General features: G+C 44.3%; 2 protein-coding genes across 2 annotated transcripts; one reads left to right on the forward strand and one right to left on the reverse strand.

Moving 5' to 3' along the window:
* Positions 1-288: 288 nt before the first annotated feature.
* Positions 289-12,887, forward strand: LOC104566546 (uncharacterized). Its single transcript, XM_088520160.1, has 6 exons — positions 289-449; positions 8,570-9,040; positions 10,647-10,787; positions 11,185-11,253; positions 11,802-11,892; positions 12,611-12,887. The coding sequence occupies exons 1-6, from the start codon at positions 395-397 to the stop codon at positions 12,816-12,818; spliced, it is 1,035 nt and encodes a 344-aa protein (XP_088376286.1). The 5' UTR covers positions 289-394; the 3' UTR covers positions 12,819-12,887.
* Positions 12,888-16,823: 3,936 nt separating this feature from the next.
* NUDT2 (nudix hydrolase 2) lies at positions 16,824-20,407 on the reverse strand. Its single transcript, XM_010213341.2, has 2 exons — positions 20,258-20,407; positions 16,824-17,142 (listed from the first exon to the last, which is right to left on the reverse strand). Exons 1-2 carry the CDS (start codon positions 20,388-20,390, stop codon positions 16,829-16,831), a joined length of 447 nt encoding a protein of 148 aa, XP_010211643.2. The 5' UTR covers positions 20,391-20,407; the 3' UTR covers positions 16,824-16,828.
* Positions 20,408-25,667: the final 5,260 nt, after the last annotated feature.

Below are 25,667 nucleotides of genomic sequence, written 5' to 3' on the forward strand. Positions count from 1 at the left end.
CCATGGGCAAGCCCAGCATCCTCCTCCCCCTCGGCGCCCGCCAAGGCAGCCCGCCAGCCTTCTTAGCATTCAGCACTCGTTGTCCGGGAGCAATTGCAGCTGCTGAGGAGCCAAACTCAGCAGCTGAGAGGATGTCAGTCTGGCATCCCCCCTCCTGGACCGTCATATGATTTCTGCTAAGGGATAAACTCCCACAGGACCTACTTCTCCAAACCGATCCACTGCCGATAAGCCCAGTGCCAGCTCTCCGGTGTGAAGACCAAAGAAGAGTTTTCCCTTCCCAGTGGGATTTTCTGCTTTGAAAGCCAGAGGAAGGGAGGAAGCCACCGGCTTGGCACTCCTTGAGAGTGAGACGCTACAGAGGCCTCTCTCCCCTGCCGTAGGCTGGGGCACAATGGAGCTTTTCAAGTTGAGTCTGGGTTGCTTTTGCCTCCTTCCTTGGCTCCAGGGTAAGTTTTGCTTCCTTTGTGGGAGCCCCAAAGCAGGCAGCTCTCTGCCCCTCGGGATTTTAACGTGTTTTCCTGCGGTCACATACAGATGCGCGTGGGTGCCCAGTGTGTGGACAGTGGTGCAACCCCTCCAGTGGGTGCTGCGAGAGGGGTTTCTGCAAGGGAGGGCGGTGGGAAGTGGGGGCTGGACCCCTTGTTTTAATCCTATACCTGGGGGATGGTTTCGCCATGTGCTTTGGACTCTCATACCGGAAAACACTATCAGCAGAAGCAGGATGCACAAGGGAGAGGTAACCTGCCCTGTTCGTCATGGCGGAGCAAACTTCTGAGGGGCTCCTTTTAGTCTTTGAGGGCATTGCAGAGCTGTGTGCTGACATAGATCAGATGCTATACTCTGATACTCAGGAGAATTTTGTGTCCCAACAGCCCAGTGTTTAACACTCGCAGGTGGAAAGTAGAAATCCTGCCCAGCATCATGGTGCAGAGCCAGATCAGAGCTACCTGGGAACAGCCAACCCCCATCACAGGCACCAGGCAGTATCTCTGCTTTTTAAGAGAGCAAAACCCCCAAGATAACAAACAATTCCCTGCTTTCATTTTGTTGCTACATTAGAGATTCCAGGTTCATGAAAGGGACTCTTTCAAATAAGCCCCTCGAGTGCTTCGAAGTTCACTCAGTCCCAGATAGGCAGTTTTGCAGGTCAGCAGGTCGGAGGTTTTCAGTGAGCTCCCTGGACCAAAGGACTACAACTATTTTGGCTACACAGTTGGGGTGTTTATTCCCTAAAAATAAAGTACAGACTGGCAGCTGTGACCATAAACACGTTTACTCTCCTTTCCCTGTAGCCTCTCAGTTATTCAACTACCCACAGTTTGCTCTGCAGCCAGGTCAAAGGAGAGGTTTGCACTCACATAGACTTCACTTCTGCTCATCCAGTGTTCTTTTTCTGCACCTCAAAATTCTGCTGATTAAAATAAATCCAGTGAATTAGATCTCTCTTCCTAAAAGCTCTGAGTCTTTGTGTACATGTTTGCCAGTGCTGGTGGGAGGTGAGGAGAGATGCACACCTCCAGTTTGCCAGGAACTGGAGATGGCACTGTGGTGGGATGCCAGGGCAGCAGCACCACCACAGAGATCATATTCTTTCGCTTTGCTCTAATAAAGATCTTTGTCCACTGCTAGAAGTAAACATGGTTCTTCACTGTTGCGGCACTAGGAAATGAAGCAGCGCCAAGGATTGTTCCCGGGTGAACTCCTTTTCCTTTGCAGCGGAACGGTCTTGGAGCGATCGCGCAGTCAGACATTGCGTTTCAGCTAGAATAGTGATAAAATCCTGTCTGTTTTGCAAGAAAGGAAATTATATCCGCCGTATCTGGCAATGTTCCAGGCAAGCTGGATGGGCAGAGAGCAAACACAGGCTTTGCCCCGCAGCTGATACCCCCTCCCCAGCTTCCTCTCCCCATCTCATCCTGCCAGGGGCTGCCCTGCTGCAGGCACGACAGAAGAGTTTGCTCTTCCGAAGCCTTAGAGGGTTCCATTTCACCACAAAATCCTGGAATTGCCTAATTCTGATGGTGGTTTCTTCGGAAATCCCCCACCAGCAGGAAGAGCACTGAAGTGCCTTCTAAAGAAGCAGTGAGGTATAATGTGCTCAGGCATGAGAAGGATCAGTGTCTGGACAGGCAGATAGGAGACTGATGAAATCAGAGGTCGCCCAAAGCATCGTGGGCAGAAGCAGCAGAAAGGCCAAGCCGAATACCTCCCCTTCCCAGGACAACTTCCCAGTCTTGAGTGATTTTCGACTCAGGGGATTTCCTGGTGTTGGCATGTTTAAGTCTTCAGTGTCGCAGTTGATCTGCTTGCTCTGCTTGTGTAGGCTCCTCTGTACACATGCTGGTGGGAGCATCTGTAGCAACTTCAAGGACCACTCTTTGTGTGCACAGCCACCTCCTCCTGTTGGTGAGCCTCTCCTTGGCACCGCATATCCTCTCTGTGAAGCCTCTGAGCAGTCAATCCCTGCTCATCCACTCTGGCTTTCAAAGACCCGCACCCCTTGGGTATCCTTTTCCCACACCATCCCTGGTAGCAGAGCAGGATGCTCACTGCTTTGCTCTTCGCCTAGAAGGTGGGTCACTGCAGAGCCCTGAGCCCATTTTCCTGGGATAATCTGTGAGAGATCCCAGCTCCCCCTCCTGATTTGCAACGGGCAGCTCAGAGCCAGGAGTTTCCCATGAGAGTCTGGGTCTGGTTTTCACCATGTGCACTGGGTTTCTGCACACCTCCTCTGCCCATTTATTGCCCCACTGCTCAGGCTCACGGGCACTTCAGCAACTTGTCCCTATCCACAACATCTCCATTGCTGGTCAACCAAAAGCAAGGTATTCCTCAAGAAAACAGCAAAGACCAGAAAACGTACAGGCTAGTATGGTTGCTGGAAGCAGCATCTGGGAATGATTCCCCACAGAGCCATGTTGCTGAAAAGTAATCTGAGTGCAGATCAAGAAGTATTTGCACTCAGGTACTTGCTCTGACAAGCCAGTCACTAACTATTTCCTGACAGTTAATAAATAAGATGGAAACAGTGGACATAAGAACAACAGCTGCTAATTGCCAGAGAGCTGCTCACCCACCTCTAGTCCTGCTTATTCTGATGGACCAGACTTCGCCACATGACAGAGCAGCTTGTTTTTTTGAAGGCCCACCTTCCCATTGTATCCAATGAGACTTTTTTTTTTTCAGAAAAAACACCATAAAAGCAAAACAAACTCTCCTTTTGGAACACCTGACCCTGCTCTGCTTACTTGGCAAACAGTCTTTTGACTGTTCAGTTTGGGTCTTTCATGACCCAAATTCAGGAAGTTCCCCAAAATGGTTATGAGAAACGCAATAGTGTAAAACCTCTGTCAATTTACCAAGCTCTTCTTAAACTGAGTCCTTCATTCATGCTTTGCTGACTGCTGCAAGTCAGACCTTCACTTGTGTAAACATGCAGGATTTCAATGGATTTATGATTATTTGGACAATCTCCCAATTTAGACAGTAATTACAGTCTTTTCTTCATCCCAGTATCATGGCAAAATGAGGCATTTCTAGAAAAGAGGGCTGGGCTTATGGCAACTCATGCGTCATGCCTGGTGCCACCAAGGACATTCAGCCATGATGCTTTTACTGGTGTAGGAACATGGGAAAAGCAAGAGGCAAAGGGGAAAAAAGGGTACAGTCACTCCAGTGCTAGGACGTAGGAGGGCTGTGACTATCTTCAGGACTTCAGGGACCCTCATGTTGCTCCACAGCTCACCCCAGATGCAGGCCTTGCAGACTTGGTGTGATGGCCACCACTATGGTTGTCCCTCTTCCTCCTATCTGTCCCTGCAGTGGGGTGGGTCCTGCACCCTACTTTGATGTAAAGGAGGTAAATGGCAAGTCCAGGAGCGGGATTAGGACTCCCTTCATCTCAGCAAAGATCACATCACTGCTGCTAAGGTGACACTAAATCAAACCATAGTTGGTTTGCAAAACTTATGAGGGGGCCTTAGTAATCATTCCATTGACATAGTGGAAGGATCCATTCTGACGGGGAAGCTGCTGAAGAAAAAAATGTGTTTGGCATGTGTCCAGTTTTCTGACTACTACTGCAACTCAGTTACAGACCTGAGTGGGCTTCCTCATAAGTGAGAAACGCTACTCAAAAGCATATTGCACCAAGCACCCCCTGCACAGGGAATCCTCCTACTTTAACCGGGCTGCTTCTCTCCTTCTGCCACATCTTCTCATTTCTGTCTAGTTCTGACCCTCTGAAGAAGTGAAATCAGCCTGTCAGGCCCCTAGGCGCATGGAAACAACTTACCCCTGTTCAGAAGACACATTTGACTGTACTTTTGCTTATAGAAGTATATGGCATCTTCAGGCTATTGTGTAAAATTATGGAGAGCCTCAGGTTTGGAGTGCAGGGTTGTAAGGGCAGGTTATATGGACCAAGGCCTTCATAGACCGTGGCGATGTACAAGACAAAGGTGGAATAGTGAGAGCATGTACATGGTTGGTGGGAGGATTTAGGAAGAAGAAGAGATAGGATAGAGGAACACAGAGCAAGAAGCTGCCAGGACGATGGCATCCGAGAATCCCCTCTGGGAGCTCTCCTGGGTCCAGGAGATCTCCAGTGAAGCAGTCTGCCTGCAAGGTGCTCAACCAGCCTAGATGGGCACCTGCCTTTGAGCACAGGTAGAGGCAGGACTAACTATGACTTAGCAGCCAGGCTAACCCTGCAGAAAATAATTTTAAAAAAGCTTTTGGCAAGAGAAATTGAGCTAATTAAGGTATTTTGTGAAGACACAAAATGTATGGGAGAGCAAAAGAAGCCAAAGCCAACAGCAAGGCTCCTGGATGACGTGTTTTCAGAACCCATACTTGCTCAGCTCTGACTTATCCCTTCCCTCCACAGAGCAGCTTGTCAAATGGCCTTGATCAAGTCATCACAGGTACTGCTTAGGAACAGCAGAAACATTCCCAGCCACACTGGACTTACTGGCAACCAAGACTTTCCTGGCAGCATTACCTTAATTAGGAAGATTGCATGAGTTCTGCTCCTAATCCTGCAAGAAACAGCATGTCCCAGGGGTGCTCATGGCACAAACAGGCAAGGGGCTATATTTGCTTGTTTTCCTTTCTCATAACTGGACAGAGTGGCAGCATCATAGGAGTGACCAGCTGGCATCAAGGACCTTTGCTAGAAATTGTTTATTTTGTTCCTAAAAATATGAAGAGGCCAAAATGTTCAGCATGAGCAGCTGAAAGGCATTTTTCAGAGTCACTGAATCCAGATTCTCAAATCTACGGGAGGGTTTCTCTCCACCTCTGCTGGATACCACACTCTGCTTGCTCCAGGTTAACATTTCCCAAATCTTAGGGCTGATGACCATATTTGCAGGGCTGCTGAGTGTTGGCACAGGACATGCTTGGCAGTGTTGGGAAGAAAGGTCCTTTGTCTTCATGAATATGGATTCTTGATGCCTGACGTGTGTCCCAAAATAAATCTGCTTTAGCTTGCTTTGTGCCTGTATCCACCTATAGTTGTGTGAGGCATGACCAGTGGTTTCTGTCAGTTATCCGTATCTAAGCACACGTAATTAGACAGTAAATTCTAGGGGATGGGGAATTTGTATTGCAGACCCAGGCTCACATCTTGGCAAGTAACATCCCTGGGAAATTCCCATGTGGACATCAAGCTTCATGGACAGATCAATGTCACAAGGGCTGTCAGTAGGCAGTTGTCAGCAAGCTAAAACTTCAGAGGTAAAGGGTTTTAGCCCCAGCTCTGCTGCCAGTTTGTCATGTAATGTTGAACCAAGCGATGTTTAGCTAGACCAACACAATGTGAAGATAAAATTCTATTAATAGTTTGGTGTCACATGCTACTGATGAGTGGTACAAAACTCAAAGAAAAGCCCTTGTGTTGCAGCACTCATGTTGCAGTGTTGAGCTTCCTCAGCTCACATGGATTTACAGCATAGAAAGGCTGCCTTGGCTTTTCAGTGGGATGAATCTCTAAAAACAGACATTTTTTGAACTCCTAAGATGAATATAAGCTATTGCATAAAGTTCAATAAACAAATAAAGGGATTGTGGTAACTATTGCAACAACTGCCATCTTCAAAAGGCATCAAATAGAAACAGTTCTCTGCTGTAACAGAGGAAAAAGTTAAAAGATGCACAGATGAATGTGAGAGAAGTCTATACAGTTTTCGTGGAGGGCTCATCAACAATGGCATAAATCTGCTCGTATGTGTTGTGAGCTGATCTGGATCTGGTCCTTGGATTTGCAAAAGACTTTTAATAAGATTCATCCACTGGGGACTAAGTTCTGAGAGAGTAAGAGAGAGATTTCTCAGATAGGCAGTTAAATGGTTAAAGACTAAAACAACAACAACAATAAAAACACACAAGGAGATCAAATAAATAGACAAATAGACAACAGCAGGAAGGTGTCAGCAGGTGCCTATATAAATCAGATAGTTTGATAGTAATCTTGAAAAAAGGTGTGAATAATAAAGTAATGATGCTTGCTCATGGTTCAAAATTATTCAGGATAATCAAACAAAAGTTGACTGTGCAGAGCTGCAAAAGGAGCTCATGACACTGACTGAACAGCAAAATGATTAATGAACTTCTGTGAGGAAAAAACAATGTAATATACATTGGAAAAGCAATTCTACCCATAAATACCTGGATAAGTCTCTCAAGTGAGCTCTTTTCTAGCCTGATTTTTGTCTTCTTCCCTTATACATTTGCTAATGCCCAGTACTAGAAATAGGATATCAGGGCTTGCAAGTGTTTTGTCTGACTCAGTATAGTTCTCCTGCTCCTTATACTAATGTTTCTATGCAGTGTTTACTTCATTACTACAAATTATGACAAAACAAACTCCCAATTAAGATGCAGGAAAGTATTTCTGTGAATCCTGGATTCTGGCTCCTAAAAAAGAAAAAACAAGGCAGGAAATCTAGAAAAATGTACTTGTGCCTGTGGATTATCTAGAGATTATGTGAGATTATGTAGCAGATGTGCTGACAGAAACTTTCTTCCTGGCACACAGGATTGGCAGGAATTGTTTGGATCAGTGTCTCCCCAGGACCATGAAGAGCAGTACCCCAAGATCGACACATCCATCCTCATTTCATTCCCATCCACTGTAGGAGTCTGTGAATACTGTGAATTCTGGCTGCCTCCCCTGCACAGTCAGACCCAACGAAAAAGCCCTGAGCTATTAGTCCAGCAGGCCCCTAGGATTTCCTGAGAAAACACGGGAGCTCTTTTAAACTATTGTTCCTCTCCTTGTCATTGTGTACTGGCTCCTGTTTACACTCACATTAGCTTTTGCAGATATTGAGCCAAATACATGCTGCCAGGAGAAAGTATTGTTCTTTGCTTTGGGAGGGGAAATACTGCAGAAATAGGTGTTAGATAAGCATCACTGTTCTCCTCTAATGTCATTTTTCTTTCCTTACTGCCCTCAACATGGTACGCTGATGGTGCTCTTCAAAATGTGACCTTTGGGGAAAAGAGGAAAAAAAATTCACAATGACAGCTGAAAGTTGTGGTATTTTAACGGTAATTAAAACCAAAAGGAATGTAGCAAAAACTTGAAACATTTATTTCTAATCCTCCCTGTTTAAATTAGACACAAAATACACAATCGATGGTACATCTGTGTCAATGACACATGACTTAGCATTTGATATTTTGTTCGGGATGTTCTCAGGCCACATCCGCTGATTTTACAGTGAAAATGGATGCAGCTTCCCAGCTAACAGGATGATATCCATCCCAAGTTATCAAAGGCCCAGGATGAGCCCCATTGTGATCTAACTAAGCAGCAAGTAACTAAGAAATTGCTTCAAACTGTATACCCATTATAGGATGAATTTAGGGTCTTTCTTACAAAGATATTCCTTAAATATGGTACCTCTGTGTTGAGGTAATACAGACCAGTGTCAGATACACTAAATGCAATTTTACTTCGATACTTACACAAGTCAAATTAGTCAAGTACTTCCAGACGTCTGAAGCAGTACGGGTTTTATCCCTGATGTTGCTGTACTATCACAAGAAACCACCTAATGTAAACAATAGCCCAAGGGGGCCTACTTGATGACCTAGATAAGCATCTGTAGATTTGAGGAATTTCAATTATTTTTCATAAGAAAGATAGGATCCAGATTGGGATGGGGAAACAAACCATCCACTTATATTTGAGGGTAGGGAAGGACAAGTACTTATTTAAAAAACCTTAGCTAGTTGAAATATTGTATTAAATATTAAAGACATATATCACAAAAGTACAGTCTTTCACAGATAGGGATGTTTTCTCCATTAGTCATATGAGTAAGCTAGTCACAGGTATTTCTCTCTAGTATCATTCCTGCTTATTTGGAGTCCAGATATGAGACAGATGTAATTTCAGCAAATTAGGAGGATATGGGTAATGCCGTCTGGGCATGATTGCCAAAGGAATGGTGGGTTAAGTCTCCCTCTCCCATGGGCCTCTAAAACATCTTGTGCTCAGAAGATGTGTTTCCTTTGGACACATACAGTACTAAACCGTGCTCTGATTGTACCGCAGTATCGGAGGGGCAAGGCTTCCTCATAAAGAACACCCGGCTGCAAAAGTGCATCCATGTCTCCCACCACAAGCCTGATGGCATCGGCCTGAGCGACTGCAAGCTGCACTCCCAGCAGCAGTGGTGGAGCTGGGACGCTGCCACCAAGACCATCGTTAGCCTCAAAACGAAGCAGTGTTTGTCGGCCCACAAGACACACGAGTACTCACTGGTCAAGCTGGAGTCCTGTGGGAACCGGGAACGCCAAGTATGGGCCTGTAGCAAGAAGGGACACTTGACTTTGCAAAGCCTGGGCTTCCACCTCAGTACCAAGGAAGGAGGCCACAAGGTCTTTGTCTCAAAGGAGAAAAATAAGTTCAGTAAGTGGAAGACATTAGCAGATGAAACCATCTGTGCTGCTGCCTGGGCAGAAACTCTGAGGCCTGGTGAACCAACACAAGCAGCTGTAGACAGACTCATCTGGATATATGAAAGTAAGATGAGGGAGATTTAGCAACTGATAACATCTAACCTTAGGCATCATCAACACCTAGTACCCACCTAACGCTTACTTTCACCATCCTAACTCATGGTGACTTTGGCCAAGTCTGAAGAGATACCAAAAGGCTCAAAGCTAACCCACCTACACTTCTGTACCACCACTTCTTAGTAGCTGCTGTTCAGTGTTTTGCAGAAAGAATGCATCAAAATTCAAATATTTTGGAAAGCTGGTCTGAATCAGTACCCAAAGCTAAGAATTGTGTGAATTGCTTGAGAGTCCTAACTCCAAAACAGCTGAGGTGGAAGTCTTATGGTTAGGTATCTAGACTTTGAAGAGGCCTTTTCATACTTTGTGCCTCTGGATGTCATTTGAAGTAACAAAAAAACTAGAGGCAGCTGAGAATCTTTTTAAAACTAATTTGAATTATTAAGGAGCTGCTATACTTGAAATGAGAAATTCTTCCTTCAGTCAGAGCAACATATAAAAGTTATCTCCTATCATACCCAAATAGTGTTTTCATCACTGATCTTTAGGTTTTGCAGAAATGAGTAAAGAGAAAACATGATTAATCTTATTGGCGTAAGCAGATGGATTACAAGTAAAACCTTTTGACACAAAGAGGCTATATCTAATTGGAAAGAGAGATACAATAGCTTTCTTGGCTGCAATGTGCAGACAAGATGGCCTTTTTACTCAGGTTTTCAATTAGTTAACTAGAAGGTTAACAGGTAATTATCACAGATCAGTAGTCACAAATGTCAGTGTCTAACATGAAGGTAAATAAAGCCAATAAAAATTAGCTACTATAATAGGCTAGTTAAATATAGACTAGAAAATACTTGGAACATTTAAGATATGGGGAAAAGGCATGTGAAAAGAGTTTATACATTCCCCAAGGCGATGTTCCTGGCATGCCAGTGCTCCTTTGGAGCCAGGCTCCACAAATACGGCTACAAGCATAAAAACACAGAGCAGGCCTCAAACCATGTTCTGCCTGTCACTGTGGGTTGTGCACAGTAATAGCTTTCTCCATGGTTCACAGTCCACCCAAGGGAAGGTCTTCTCAAGGCTACCGACTCTATGCCAACCATGACCTTCTCAGACAGCAGAAATGACTGAAACAGGGATTTCTCAAATACTCTATGAACAACAGTTGATACCTGAAACCAAACCTAAAACAGTTGATATCTCTGAAACCATAGAGATATGAACTATTTACCACACACATTTCTTTATCTACTGTGTTGGCAACACCTGTGATGCTTAGCTCTACTTGCCTCTTCTTCCTATCTCATCCTTTAACAACTAATACTGCATTAATGTTTTTTAGACCATAATTGACCTTACCTACCACCAAAAAATGAGCTCTTGTCTGGCTGTGGCTTCAGTCCCAAGGAGCTCACTTTATCATCTTGGAACTTGGTGAGAACTCAAGGTCCTTGACACACAGGAGATGCTTGGTCCTATACTGAGTCCTGTTTGCCTTACTGGGTGCAGGATTAACATGGCAAGGCTGGGTTCCCACCCCTTGCGTACCCAGAAGTCTGTACAAAAAATAAGCAATAACCATACACGTCTCCACTTTGTTCCTTTCTAAGCTAAAACCATCGATTCATCACAGACACATGCTGTGCACAGGGAGCTTTCCACAGGCTTGACTGATCCGCTCCAGACCAGCAACTTCAACAGCACAGCATCTCCAGCGAAGACTCACCAGGCACACCTCCCAGCAAACGAGGGTGAGCGCTTTTCCAAACACATATGTAACAGCAGCAGGGAAAAAGTGGGAAAGACCCAAGGATTACTATTTTTTTTTTCCAGTGGGGCTAAGTACCTGAGTACTTCCGAAGTACTTCCACACCCACTTCCAAGTGCTTGGAGGCTGCTCTCACATAACAAGTTGGGATATTTGCCCTGGCAAGCAATCTGGTGATGACCTTAGTCTTAGCCTGGAGGCACACCACCAGAAGTTATAGGAATAAAAGATTTCTGTGGCTGGGTGACACTGATGAATGAGAAGGTTCCCCTTCTCCTTCCACCTTGATACCAAGGGTCTTTGTGGTTATTGTGCATCTACGAGGAAGCCACAGCTCCCCGTGGAATTCACTATTCTGAATGTTTCCATCTTTCCTCCAGGTCCATCCCACAGTCATTCTAAAAGGCACCACGGAAATCGAGGGAAAAGCTCTGGGGCCAGGCTTGCAGGTAGGTCTAGAGATTAACCAGAGAAGGAGGGGGAAAAAAAAAAGCAGATGAAAGTTCATGAGTGTCCCAACCCACCCACCAAAGACTGGGTTACAGTCCTGTGGGGCCAGCTGAGGACACAGAGTGCTCAACAGGGAGCACCACACTTACCGTATGATAAATTTATTTTAATAATCAAACAGACCTGCCTGGGCCTGAAGAATAAAAGTGAGCAAGAACATGCAAATGCTTTGTCCCAGTTCATGAGGAGAATAAATGACATTGCCCAGCACTGGTGCTTTCCACCTACCTTTCTATTACATATCAAAGAGTTGCAGTGAAGAAGCATCAAGAGTTGTCTTTCAAGCAAGAAAGAAACACCTCAAGTGGCCATTTCAATAGATGAATTCTGGGTGGAACAGGGCAACCATAACGTACTGAATTTAAGTAATTTTCCTGCTCTACTGTTTCCGCTGCTCTGCAGCAGGGGTGTTTTTTACAGCAGTAGTAGGTGCTGAATTAGAAGAGCTATGGCAAAAGCATTGTTATTTTATACAATATCCTTTCAGGCACCAACTGGAAGACAGCCATGCTAGTCCTCAGCCCCTTGGCATTCATACTGGGATTAATAATACTGACTCTGAATGTTCATTACAACAAGTAAGTGAAGAGGAATATTCTTTTGATTTATCACCTCCCATTTCAGAGTAAAATCCTTATCTCAGTATCCTCCCCACTCCTACACCTGATGTTTGACTCTGACCAGATGTTCTGGTCATCTCTGTCTTTAATTTCTGTACTCTGTCATCTTGCTTCTCCCGCCTGCTTACTACCCCATCAAATGCAAACACTAATGGCGCCTCCTCCTGCCTTTACACCACTCTCGTAATTGGGTTAAGGGAATTTGGACATTACAGCTGCTGACCCAGCTTGAGTGCAGAGGCATCAAGCAGATCACAAAGTCACAGAATCACCAAGTAGCTGAGGTTGGAAGGGACCTCTAGAGACCACCTAGTCCAACCCCCCTGCTCCAGCAGGGACACCCAGAGCACGTGGCACAGGGTGGCATCCAGGCGGGTTTGGAAGATCCCCAGAGAAGGAGACTCCACAACCTCTCTGGGCAGCCAGGGCTCTGTCACCCTCACAGTAAAGAAGTTCTTCCTCACGTGGAGGGGGATCTTCCTGTGTTTCAGCTTGTACCCATTACCCCTTGTCCTGTCACTGGCCACCACTGAGAAGAGTTTGGCCCCATCGAAAAATCTCTTTCAAAACTCCTGTTCTGATCTTTTTTTACTGCAAAGTGAATATCAGCAACTCAAGAAACTAAGCAATATGAAGAAATATATATGCAGCTACAGTCTCCTCTCCACTCTTCTAGGAAGAAGAAAATCCTGTCTGCTTTGAAGAGCTCCCCAGAGAGCAGCAGCAAAGCTGACTTACGGGAGCGATCTCCATCATCAAGAGGTGTCCAGCCACACACTCCACCATCTCGCTCGCCTTCCTTGAGGCATGGGGAGATCCTTATTGAGTGGAAAGACGGGACTGTCACTCCTCTTTTTGATAACACTAATTACCAAGTGCACTAGCTCTGAGCCATTGCTTCATACCCTGTTGACCACCATTCTCCTCAACAGGAAAAGTGCCTCCTTAGAGGACTTTCTCCCTTGCCTTACCATTTGTGAAAGGGAGTTTTAAGGGCTATTTGTTTTTTTAACACCTAAAAACAATCTCCTTGTGTGGCACAAAAGAACAGCTTGCTTTGTCTGCATAAGCATTTACTGCTTGGCCCTTCTGGAGCTAGTTTAACCCATGACAAGACCCAGATTTAGCTAAATGAAGCTCAGTATCACACCAGCTGCAACTGTGCTGCCCTGAAACGCTGGTGTTACTGAGCATCCAAGAAAGTGATTCCTCTGAGGAATAAGCTGAAAGCACAAATTCCAGTGAATCTTAAATCCTTTCTAGCTGAAAACGAGCCGCTAGATACAGAAAGCTGGCAGTTACTTCATCTATGAGAGAATGGAACGGATAAGCAGTGCCTTCAGGAGTCAAAGGTGAAACAGCCTCCTCTAGGTATCTGCCTCCCATTGCCCCAACTTATCGATAGGAAGATCATTTTTCTGTATTGAAAAGTTACATCTTTCTCCTCTGCAGTACAGCAAGACTGTTGCTGAGAGAGCACCTGTTTCACAAATTATTTTTATAGTTAGAGTGTACTAAACCTTACCATGTCTTTTCCCCCCACACCTTTATGCGGGGCCACATCAATGATATCTGGCAGTGACATTAGCCAGCCGTTTTATACCAGTTTCCTATGGCCATATGCAATGTTCAATGAATGGATATTCTGCCCTGCATCTACAGAAGTAAGATGGGACCATTACTTCTAGAAAGGAGCACTGCACTCTTCTCGGCCTTTTCACTTCTTGTAGGAGCATAATTATCTACCACCCATCACACTCAATCCTGATCTCCTCTCAGTGAAGTCAGCAACATCTTAGTTCCTTCTTAATATTCTTGAATTTATGCTTCTCTCTGACCTCATGACACTATAAACCATAAGCAGGGCTATAAGTTAGTTGGAGAATGCAACACTAACATTAGGAAATTACTTGCATGAGCTACATCTGTATGTTCAAAACTGCAAGAGAGACTGTATCCTGACTTGTCTCTCAGCTAAAATATGATGACATTTTTATGGTTTCCGTAAATGAATTTAAAATGCAGTTTCAGTGAAGCTTCAACTTCTCTACAGTTTGATTTTATTTAGTCTAAGACAAAAGTAAGATGCTTGGGGAATTTAAACTCTGATTTTCTTTTTCTTTTTTTTTAAAACATAAATCCACACCCCAGTAAATAACTATGAGAATTTAGAAGGTCTTAGGAAAGAAAATACAAATCTTATTGGTTTGGGACACAGATTCAGGGAGGTTACAAATGTCTTCCCCATGCAGATTATTCCATAATTATTCACTGCAGTTTTCTCACAGATCTTCTTCGAGTACATATTTTAGGACTAGACATAGACAGACAAAGAATTTCTTCTTCAATAGTGACTGACACACAAATATCATTCAGAATTCAATTCTGACTTTCCAATGCTTCCACCTTTAAAACAATCCAAAGACTTTGTGTAAACTGTTAGGTCAAGTCTCCAAAAGTTTAAGCATCACTTTGTGCACAAAATTGGTAGAAATGCATTCTGTGCACAAACCCCTTAGAATGCACATGCCGTGCCTCGTCAGCCATCAGTTTCATTCCTCCTACCTTCTTCAATCATGATTTAGATTCCCGTCTCTGGAGCTTTGTCCATGGACCACACTACCTAACAAATTACAGCAGTTGTAATTTGTTACAGTCTTGCCCCCTCTCAAGTCTTGTCCCATTTTGGAAACTATATATGCAGTGCCATGAAAATGCAGATACTCACTTGGAGTTCAGCTAATACTGTGAAAATAGAAAGCACTTATGTTCATTACTGCTGAAGAGGCAGAACAGATTATTTGATAACAGCTTTAATTAACACTTAAATTGCAAATCTTGCTCAACCACAAAGTCAGTAACACCATTGTTTACAAAGCATTCATTAAATAGTAGGTTAAATAATAGTAAAAAAAATCAGACCGTGAAGAAATACAGGTCTTAGCTACTTTCTCCCCCTCTATTTTTTAATTTCTCACTAGCTTATTTAGATTCTATACTAGAGACAAAAATCACCAGGGTATGGAGGGAGGAGGTGAGGGTGTGTTTCTTTATCACTAGAGGTCTTAAAGAGCACTTTAGCCAAGTGTCCATCAGGAAAGACACTGAAACAGCCCATTCTCCCTTGAGGAGGTGGGTGGACCAGGTGACAGTGGAAGGCGCTTTTCATCCTCTAACAACTCGCTGAGAAACATTCACTGCAGTCACACAGCCTAGGTGCTCTTCACTGTCTGCCATCACCTGAATGCAATGTTTTTAAGCAATGTTCATAAATCAAAATAAAACCTGCCTTTGAAGTGGAAGAGCACTGATTTTTTTTTTTTAATACAAAACAGGATGGACAAGTGGATTTTTATAAGTTACTCTATAGGAAGGAGGGCAACAATGCTGAGCACGATACCACGGTCACACTGGCACTGACAAGACTGACACATGCTGTGCTAAATGTGAATGCTGCACATCTGGAGATTTACACAGCGCTAAACTGCAACTTATATTTTTCACCCCAATCCTGCTGCCCAATCTTTGGCATCCTGTTTTTTTTTTTTTCCCCAGAGCCAGTGTGATGCTGATGACACCATCTTTTCACTCCAGCAGTGAGAAGGAAGACAGATCCCACTTTCTCGTGTTTAGTTCCCTTGAAAGGACCAAGTGCTTAGGTAGCTATGGCTCACCAAGACCAGAAAGAGAGGGGACCACTTGTTTTCCCTTGCCAAATTCCCCCAAACTCAACAAACAAACAAACAAACAAACAACAACAACAAAAAAAAAACCCACCCACTCAACAACAACAAAAAAATCACCCAATTTGCACATCCAAAAGTGTTAACACCACCAGTACTTTTTTTTTTTGGTATTAAGGTACCCAAATATCCAGAAGATACCACTTATTACTACCAAGGCATACATGACCACACAAAGCACTAACCAGCTTAATTCCTACTGATATCAAGGAATTTATAGAGATATTCACAGCGGATCAGATGCAGGTGAGCTCAGTGGCACCAACACAGGCTACTGTGTTCACGCAGTATGACCATCTACAGCACTGCACATGACCTTGCTGCTCACATGCGGGTGCAGCCTGCAGTCACTAAAACCCTGCTATGATCAAATTGCTGTAAGATTGCTCATAAGCTTAGGTATTTTGGGCAGAAGCTGGGGCTCCAAGCAGCAAGAGAGTTCATTTTTCCCACTGTATTGGGAAAAATGTGCATGTAACATTACTGTTAGAGAGCAAGGTGGCAAAAATAAAAAGCAAAGACAGACAATAACTTTGAATTTACCTTTTAAATACTTTATGTCAGCTGTTTACTAAGCTTCCTTGGATGGAAACTGTTTTTATAACAGTAGATTAGTGATGTACAAACATTCATGATACAAACAAAGACCTGAAATGACAGACAAGTAATCAGAGCAAATCAAAGAAGGTGCCACGAACAGAACTGCCACTGCCCTATTTGAAATGCAACTTTTGCAGTGCAACTTTTGCAGTAAGCATTTGTTATTAATTATCTCCATATGCTCATTTTCAGACTTTTGCAGTTCTAGCATCAGCAGCTCAGGATATATCACGCATTTCTGTTTCAAGAAAGACCCTTCCCTGCTTAGCACTTGAAAAAAAATAGAGGACACAAGAAGTCTGTTAGCTGTGCTTTCAATTCAGACATATCTGGCTTGTCGGTTGAATCAGATCATGCTTTTCCACGAGTTAGAAAAGCTAGAGGACACAAAAGCACAAAGTCTCTGAAAGCTCCAAGTATCTTCACTGAATTTGTATAGATTAAAAAAAAAAAGGGACTCTACATTTCTGCGGCCATCCAATTCTACTTGTCAAAAAAAAAAAAATCAAGCTGTGTTTCTTTAGAAGTTTCCCTTATCCTCCACAATGCATTTATTTTCTGGAGCAAAGAAACTGATGTGCATCTTTCAGCATTGCTTGCATATCCTCATATTCTGCAAATTTGCAGGCATCCTCCAGCTTCAGCCACTGGAAAGCCTGGTGCTCCTCGGAGAGCTTGATTTCCGTGTTATAGTCGTTCATTTCTGCCAGCCAGTAAACGACGGTCTTGGGTTTGCCGTTGACTGGGTAGTGCAGCTCCTTCTTGTAGCCATCCACGAGGGTGAGCTGAGCGGCCTGGAGACCAGCCTCTTCCCGAGTCTCCCGCAAGGCTGTTTGGAGGTCATCCTCTCCTGGATCCACGTGGCCTGCCAAGAAGGTGAAAATTAAGCCTCGTGCAGGAAGCATTTTTTTTTTCCTTTCAGCTAGCAATGAGGTAATATTGCTATTTTAAAAGTGGATTTCAAGAAAAAAAAAACAGCCCCTGGATTCTCACCAGAGGACATGGGCCCAAGAACAACAGTTTGAACTCTGCTTTATAACAAAGAAAAAAATCTAGGCTCCCCACACACCTGCCTTATTCCAACACATCCTAAACTAGCGCAGAGTTAATCACAGAGAGGGAACATCTTCCACTGGAGAGGCAAATTAATTCACTCATGTAAAGGGAAGAAGGAACTGTCTCCAATCTTCATCCTTGACATCGCTGTATTTCAATGGTAGATCAAATGGTTACCTATTCTGAGATGTCTTATATCTTAGAAACTTTTGAGTACAAAATTATGAGACTAAAGAGACCAAAATGGTCTCATTCTCCTATGTTTGGATGCATAACAGTCTGGTGCTTTCATTCTTCTTCCATAATCCCTTCTGAAATAGAGCAAACCCGAAGCCAGACCTTTCACCAGCTGCGTACTCCTCCAAGGCTCCACTTCTCTCTTATATAACTTAAAATGAGAGGTGCCATTACAAACAATGGATAAATATAACATATCCCAAACGGTTCATACTTTTGCTGAGAAAAGTCAGATTTGGTTTTCTCATGAAAGCTTTGGATGAACAGAAATAGAACAAGCCAGAAAAGATCTCAAAAGATCAACATACAAGGAGTTGGGGAGTTACAAAAGAAAAAAAAAAGAAAGAAAAAAGTTCCCTGTTTTAACTATTTTCTATGTAGATGCTTGCAAATGATCATGATTTCAGCACAGAGGTGAACCTTTCCTCGTATCCAAAGTAACCTTTAGCACTAGAACTCAGCTAGATAGGAATCCCCTGCTCCATCCCAAAAGGTTCCACTCGTTTCCCTGTGTACCAGGAACTCAACAACATGACACCAACTCAAAGGTAAGATACACTTCTGTTCAAAAAGCAGCTGTATGGACACCAACACATGATGTTGTATACTGATGCCTTATATATAAGATCAAGCACACTGAGGCTTTAAGTAATATTTTTCCCCCAATTCTCAACACTGCAAGTTAAGCTGTCCCTTTTTTAGCAAGGTCAGTATTTCCACAGCTGGGATTTTTACTAACGGTTGAGAAACAGAATCCATTCAGCCTGAACATCGGGGTTACCTTTCCAGTATCGGTAAGGAACAACCACAGAACATTCATCAACAGTAAGTAACTACTTTTTAAAGGATAACTATCACCCATAGTCATTAAACATGTGATGAGCTAAGATTGCAGAAAGAGCTGAAGGGCTGAGATTCCATTCTGGATAAAAACACAACCCTCACTTGCCCACTAGCAGGGGAAAAGGCGGAATCACTTCATCTCACCCTTGCTAACAAATCAGAGGTCAGAAAGTTTCCAGCTTTGTGCAACATGCCCTGCTTTTGAGAGAGGAAAGAACTGCTGCCAGCACATCACACAGCACCTTCTAGATCCTCAAAGCACTGATTCACGCTAATGAAGTTCCGATATGCTGAGGAGCAAAATGAACTCTGCATCCGCTCCCATCAGGCTCAGGTAGTCACTCAAAATGTCACTGTTCTAGGAGCTGAGATTGAGGAAGCTCATTTGGGGGGGATTCAAGCAGGTACAGTTTAATCCCCTAAGAGCTGCTTAAGGGACATTTAAAGTATCAACAGCTGTACCTGTAAGTGGGCTCATCTCCTGCATGCTCTTGCAGGTGTGATAACTCCTTTCCAACCTCTCTCCTGATACATTAAAAAACAGGTCTACATCATGTAGAGTTACATCATTGTTTTTGCATCATGCAACCTGTGGCTGCTTTTGAAGGCCAGTCACACCACACACAACAGAGAAATGCAATGGCTCATTCATTTACTGCCCCAAAATATTTAGCAAGCAACTAGTACATCTGTCATCAGATCATGGCTTTTCTATTATTTCTGATCCAAAAGCCTTAAAAGATGCACCTCAGGCAGCCACAGTAGTAGGTGTTTGAGTCATTTCACTCAAGTGTTTTGGCTTGTCCACAACTACAGTATTCCCAGTGAATCTTTCCATACGGAACAAGAATGTCCCAGCCCAGGTCTATTTTTTTTTTTTTTTTTTGGCTTTTGAGTAGCCCACAAACTACTCCTTCAGCCTTTGGTGAAGAGTATGGAGGAAGAGGTTTGGAAAATATCGTTCTTTCCTTTAATAGCAGGGTGAAGTTGATACCATTAGTAGCTTTTTGTCAATTTGCAATTTCCTTTTGAAGCCTTGTCCAAGCACTATGCTTTTACAGCGCTCCATTTTATGAAAAAAGTAGTAAAGAGTAGTTAAAAAACGGGCAAGGAGAAATCTTACAGCACAAGAAACAGCTTGAGAAGATCTATGAGGAGTTTAAGTTATTTCTGTGATGTTTTTTTCATCAATACAAGGCCTGCAAGGCTGTACAACCAAATTTGGCTCTCTCATGCATCCTTACAGACAAGATGTTGCTGTGAGCCCCAGGGTACTGCAGGAGCTTCTTGTCTTCTTCAGGCCTCACGGTGAGGATGGCTGATAAGGCTACTCCTCCTAACTGTTTCTCTCGTCTCTGCTGCACAAGTTCTTCCCATTTCATCAATCACCTCCTGAATTTTAAGTTATTTTAAGATAAGTCATCACCGATTTTAGTTTATCACCCAGTGTGTTGCAAGTCATGACCACTCTGATCATGAGAGGATCCAACACCCCTGCATCTACAATAAGGATGCCTGCCAGAGGGTCAGGCCTGAGATGGAAGGTGATAACTTGACTCCCTACCCACTTAATTAGCTGCTGAATACATAACAAAAGCTTGAGACATCTGAATGAGTAGGGCTGGGTGACCTTCCCCTTGCAAAATGTCACACCCAGGAGTTTATACAACTATTTTTAAGGAATTTGGGCCACAAAACTCCCCACTCTGCTGCTGAAAAAGCCAGAGCTGCTGAGCTGATTAAACTGCCTCACAAAGCTGACCGCAGCAGTGTTCAGCCAAAGGTCAGTCTGCAACCTCTCTAATGCAAACAGCACTTAAGCATAACAGCAAAACAAACATCACCTTTGGGAGGGGTCCAGTGGTGGGTCCCATAGGACGTCTGCAGGAGGAGGTACTCGATGGTGTCGGCGACCTTTGAAGTGGCTGCGGGCTGCAGCCTCCTGTAGATTATCAGGCCACAGGCTCTCACGGCCATGTCCCTGCGGAACCTGCAAAAGGAGAGGACCTAGCGCGAACAGCCGGGGAGCTCAGACGAGCAACGTTTATCCAAAAGGCACTAGTTAAGAAAAATCCCTTTCCCAGCAATTACTGCACCATTAAGGTGTCCCCTAATGCCACCCCGCGAGGGCTGAGGAAGGGGCCGGCGCTTGGGCTGCGCAGGAGGCTGCAAGGCAGCACCCAGAGGCGCTTGGCACGCGGGCAGAGCAGGGTCTAATTAGCGAGCAATTAGCGAGTGGCGCATCCCCGAGCAGCCCGCACTGTAATTAATGACTCACCGGGGCAGGGCAGGCGGTTTTATGCGCTTATACGCAGATACATATGCATGAAGAGTCACGGAAGGCAGAAAACTACTTAAAGAACACCGCAATTCTGCCCATTCCTGGCTAAAGCCCGCGCTTTGATAGAGATTTAAACAAATAAAACATTTCAGCGAAATCGCTGGTTTCCCCTCTCCCGGGGCTGCGCCACGGGACGCGACGAGGAGCCACCTCCCCTCGGGAAAGCGCCGTCCGCCAGCCCCGCGGCGCCGCAGGGGCCCAAGGGGCCCCCGGGACGACCGGAGGCCGCGGGGCGCCGCGTAACGGCCGCGCGCGGAGCCGCCATGACACCCCCGGCCCTCACCTTCACCTGCGGGACCGGCGGTAGGCGGGGCTCGGCGCCCGACAGGCGGCTGCCTCCGCCAATCACAGCGAGTAGAGCCACCTCTTCCGCCCTCCCTCCCCGAGTCCCCGCCCCCTCTGTCCCCTCGGAGTTCTCCGAATGGTTCCCCCGCGCTAGGCCCCGCCTCTTTGTTCACCACCTCCTCTGCCCATTGGCTCGCCGCGGGCGCCAGCGTTTGAAGCGGGAAAGGCGCGGTTGCCATGGGGATGCGGCCTAGACGCCTGCGCGGCGGCCGCCGCGCTCCCCGCTCCCGCGGCCGGTGAGTGGCGCCGGGGTCGGCTCGGGGGGACCCCGGAGGCCGCGGCAGCCGCCCCCGCTCCCCGGGGGCTGCCGTGGCCCGGGCCGGTGGGGGGCCGCCGCCTGGCGCCGGCGTGTCGCGATAGGGGCGGCCGATGTTAGGTCCGGTATCCGAACTGACAGGGAGAGAGACAACCACCATAGATATATTGTCTTTTATTAATAGAAGAAAGATAATAAGTATTACCAGCTAGCTGGGGTCCGGGCTTTCCCACGCAGGGGTCACACCACGGACCCCGACCACTTCGAGCGTCCCTCTTTTATACCGTTCTTACCCAAGAGTGTTCCCCCTCCCGTTTTCCTGTTTTGCATTCTTGTTAATGTTATCTATTTTGCTGAATTAAAACATCTGGATAAGCTGCCCCCCTGTCATCCTGATTGAGGGCAGGGCACCCTAACCCCGCCACCTATCAAGGGTCCAGACCTTGCCATGAGCAGGGCATCCTGACCCTGCCATCTATCAAGGGTTCTGCCCCTGCCATGAGCAAGACATCCGGACTCTGCCAGTTATCATGGGTCCTTGTGCTCTAAGACTCAGCTTATTCTACATTAGCTATTTAACCCCTACCTTCCCTGCTAATGCACCCTACACCGAGAGGAGGAAAAAAAAAAAAAAGAGAGCCCAGGACGGCGAGGCCGCAATGCGGCCGCCCCGGGAGCGGCCCCGCAGCTCCAGCCGCCTTAGCCCGGTCTGGGAGGCGGGTGGGGAAGGCCACTGGTGCTGTCTACGCGCTTGATTTGGTTGTTTATTAATTCTTTTGTTTATTAGTTTGTGATAGAGACGCATCGTGCATGGGAGCGACGCCACAGTGTGGGGGTATGCTGAGGTTTTACCTCCCGCCAACATAACTGGAAGATCCCGATGGATGGTGGCACCTGGGGGTTTCCTCCAGTGGAGGAAACCATAAACGCCAAGTTCATCCCTCCAAGAAACTCTAAATACAAAGTTTCTCATTCTAGGACCAGATAAGAGCAGGGGAATCTAAATACCGAGTTTCTCACCACAGGGGCAGCCGCAGGGAGCGGGGCCCGCCTGGCTCTCCAGGCATGCTGGTGGTTTGCCTCCACGCAGTAACAAAACTAAATAAAAACTGAAAGCCATTTGGTACATGTTGCTCATGAGAGACACTCAGGCACAATTTTCAAATGATCGGCATCCTAATATAACTCTCAGATTATTTTTTGTAGCTGCGATTGAATATTGGACACTTCCATTTCCATGCAGCTGCTCCGAGCAGCTGTCGCGTATCGGCTGTGGCTGTGGAGTCTCCTCTGCTGAGGTCACTGGGCTATCATTAGTGTGGGATAGCGGTCATAGCAATTACTAGCCTTTCGCAAATTTAAAAAAAATTAAACAACCAAAATCCCACCACACAATATTTATTCATGACTTTTAAGTCTGTTTCAAAGAACATCAAGATTAACTGGTGCTCCAGTACCCAGCTCTCCATTAGACACAGCAGTAACAAAGGCAGGAGGAATGCTGTTGAAGGGAGAGACGTTCCTTTACACGGTCCAGCTGTAAAGCATTTATCAGCTAATGTTATGTATATTCCTCCTTTTCCATTTCCCTTTCTCAAACAGGTGCTATAGATGGTTGTCTGTTACTAGCTAGTTTTGTTCAAAATGGCCTGCTGCACTTGCTGCAATGGCCAAGGGTATTTAATCCATATTGTGCACGTGCTGCACTGATCAGTGCTTCAAGCTTCGTTTTATAGCTCACTATGTATTGCCTTTGGTCTTAAACTAAAATCATGTTTTTGTTTTATAGCAGGGACCATCTCTTATTGCAAGTGCTTTGCTCTTATAAAGCTACAATTATGGCATAACTCTTCCCAGGAATGCTCTAGTATTTGAGGGAATGGGGATCAAAATGATTTGGTGTGATGTCCTGGAAAAACGAATGAGCTGTTCTCTCTGAAGGGCTAAATCAAATTCGGATATGGACTACAGTTAAAAATGAGCTTAATGTTCAGAAACATAGGTGAGTGATTATTGACATGGGTTAATAAGTCTCTCTTTCCTCCATTGCAGCATTCTCAGGAAGGATTGTTTTCATTCTTCTTCTATGCCTCACAAAACATCAAACACCTTGACCTTCATTGTGCTCAAGACGTTTTTGAGGTAATGTCACCATCAGTAATGGACACAGTACAATACACTGGTATTAGCTGTGAGCAGGAGAGGAGACATAAGTACCCACTACATGTGCTTAAACATTTGAGTTCTTAGGTTTTATTTTTCTAAGGTGATTTTAAAGCAAAAGGTGCTTTAGTGTTTGACACAAAACAAAGTCATAGGTATGAAAATCAAGTGCTGGTAAGGTTAAAAAATTACTGTTTCTCTCTGATGCCTTTGAGAATTGTTTCTGATAAAATAACTTGATGATTAGACCAGCATTTTTGATTCAGAATGATAAACCTAGATTATTTGCAGAATTAAAGATACACTTGCACTAATTGACATTTGAAGGTTTTGAGTGCTACGTAAGATCTCTTCGCTTTGCCTTGAATTCATTTCCCTACTTTAAAGTATAGTTATAGTGATACTTGCATCATGTCTCATCTGATAAGTATGAGTGAGCTGTACTGGGATAACACAGTTGTGCATGTGAGTGTTATTCAAGTGCACAGTGCACAGAATTCTTTGCTACAGCAGAGATTAAAAAGGATCAAGATATAATGGTTTAAGGCTGCTTTATTCTCAAAATAGTGGATGTGGGTATTTTACATGCTTTAGTTTGTGCACAATGACTTACAGCCACTGTGTGAGTATCTTTTTGAAAGCCACCTTTTTCTCCACTTTGAAAAGTATTTTGTGAGTGAAAAGATCTGTGTAAGAGCCAATTAATAATTAAAAGCATTTTAAAATGGAAGGTTAGCTCCTAGAGCAGAATTCTGTGGTAAGTTTATTCCCTTCAGGATTCATAAGATATAATCACTGGTTTCTACTAGTTTCTCCTATATATGCCCTTTTCTTCCTCAGCTTTATGGTCTTTGAAAACTCCCATTGTGAAACAGTGCAGTTCTTCCCTGATGACATACTATGAAATTAATCTGTGCTTTGTGTTGGTCCCTTTACACTGAATTCCAGTGCAGTTTACAGTGGATATTTACTCATTACCAGAGCCTGGCAGACTTTTGGGAGCTTTTCAAGATTCTTGTGTATAAGAAATAAGTTGTAGAGAACTCCAATTTGCCACATAAAGGCAATAGCTGATGGGTCCCCTAATCCAGGTATCCCAATATTTAAACATCAAATGTGTTTCATTTTTAAGGATATAATGGCTACCTGTTTCTCCTTCATAGCTATCTTGTTTATTAGTAATGAAAATGTTTTGGCCTTAACTAGTTTCACTGTTCGCATGACTAACCTGCTGCAGCACCTTCTTGTCAGAGCAAAAGCAGGTCCCTTGTTTGAGAGGAACGTGAATATTTCATAGAGAAACTGAATCTTTGTCTCAGTTAAAATGAGAACATCAACCACTGAGCTGTAACAAATTATGCTCTCTGTTACAATACAGATTGAATGAAAAATTCCTAAGGCTGAGGCTATTTGGCCTTGCATTTAGGTGCTTGTAGAGAATTCTGCTTCCAAATTGATTTCCTTCTTCCTCAAAGCATGTTATATCCAGCTATTTTAAGAAGTTTAAGAATTCTGTCTCAAACCTGTTTTCAGGGAAGTCACCAGCATTGCTGAAAGCAAAACTTGGGCTTATGAAGCAATCACTTTGAAGAATGCTGGTTCTTCCAGCAGCATTCTTCCAGCAGAATGCTGGAATGCATGGTTTTTATGCACCAGAAAGCAGTGTTGGCTCACATGAACAAACAAAATTAGATCCTGGCAATAACTGGGAGAATGCTGGCTGTTACTCATTGTAGAAAAGCAAAGCTTTTCCCCTTTTTTTGCCAGAAGATGGCATTATCATTAACAGTTTAGAATTCTTGAATGCATTCCTTGCTTCTTTACAAAGCTGATTTACTTTGAAAAATTGTGTTTCTGTTTGAGAAGCAGTATAGGCAGTGTTTTTTATGTCTAAAACATTAGGTGAATCAAACCCTTCTTTTGGGTGCAGAAAGGCACTCCATTCTTTTACAACATTGCTGATCAGAAGGCCAGCAGATTTTATTATGATCATCTGCTTTGAGAGCTGTATTTCCCCTGAATTATCTTTTGTTTGTATCAGACAAAATATTTTAGAAGACTGTCTATGCTTGAGTTTTAGAATTATCAGAAATGATGGAACATATCATGACTTCTGTTTTTCCTAAGGTTAATTAACTTGTTACACCGT

The sequence above is a fragment of the Tinamus guttatus genome, unplaced genomic scaffold (genome assembly GCF_059628265.1).
Source record: "Tinamus guttatus ecotype Peru unplaced genomic scaffold, ASM5962826v1 Tinamus_guttatus_pri_ptg000081l, whole genome shotgun sequence".
Taxonomy (NCBI): Eukaryota; Metazoa; Chordata; class Aves; order Tinamiformes; family Tinamidae; genus Tinamus; species Tinamus guttatus.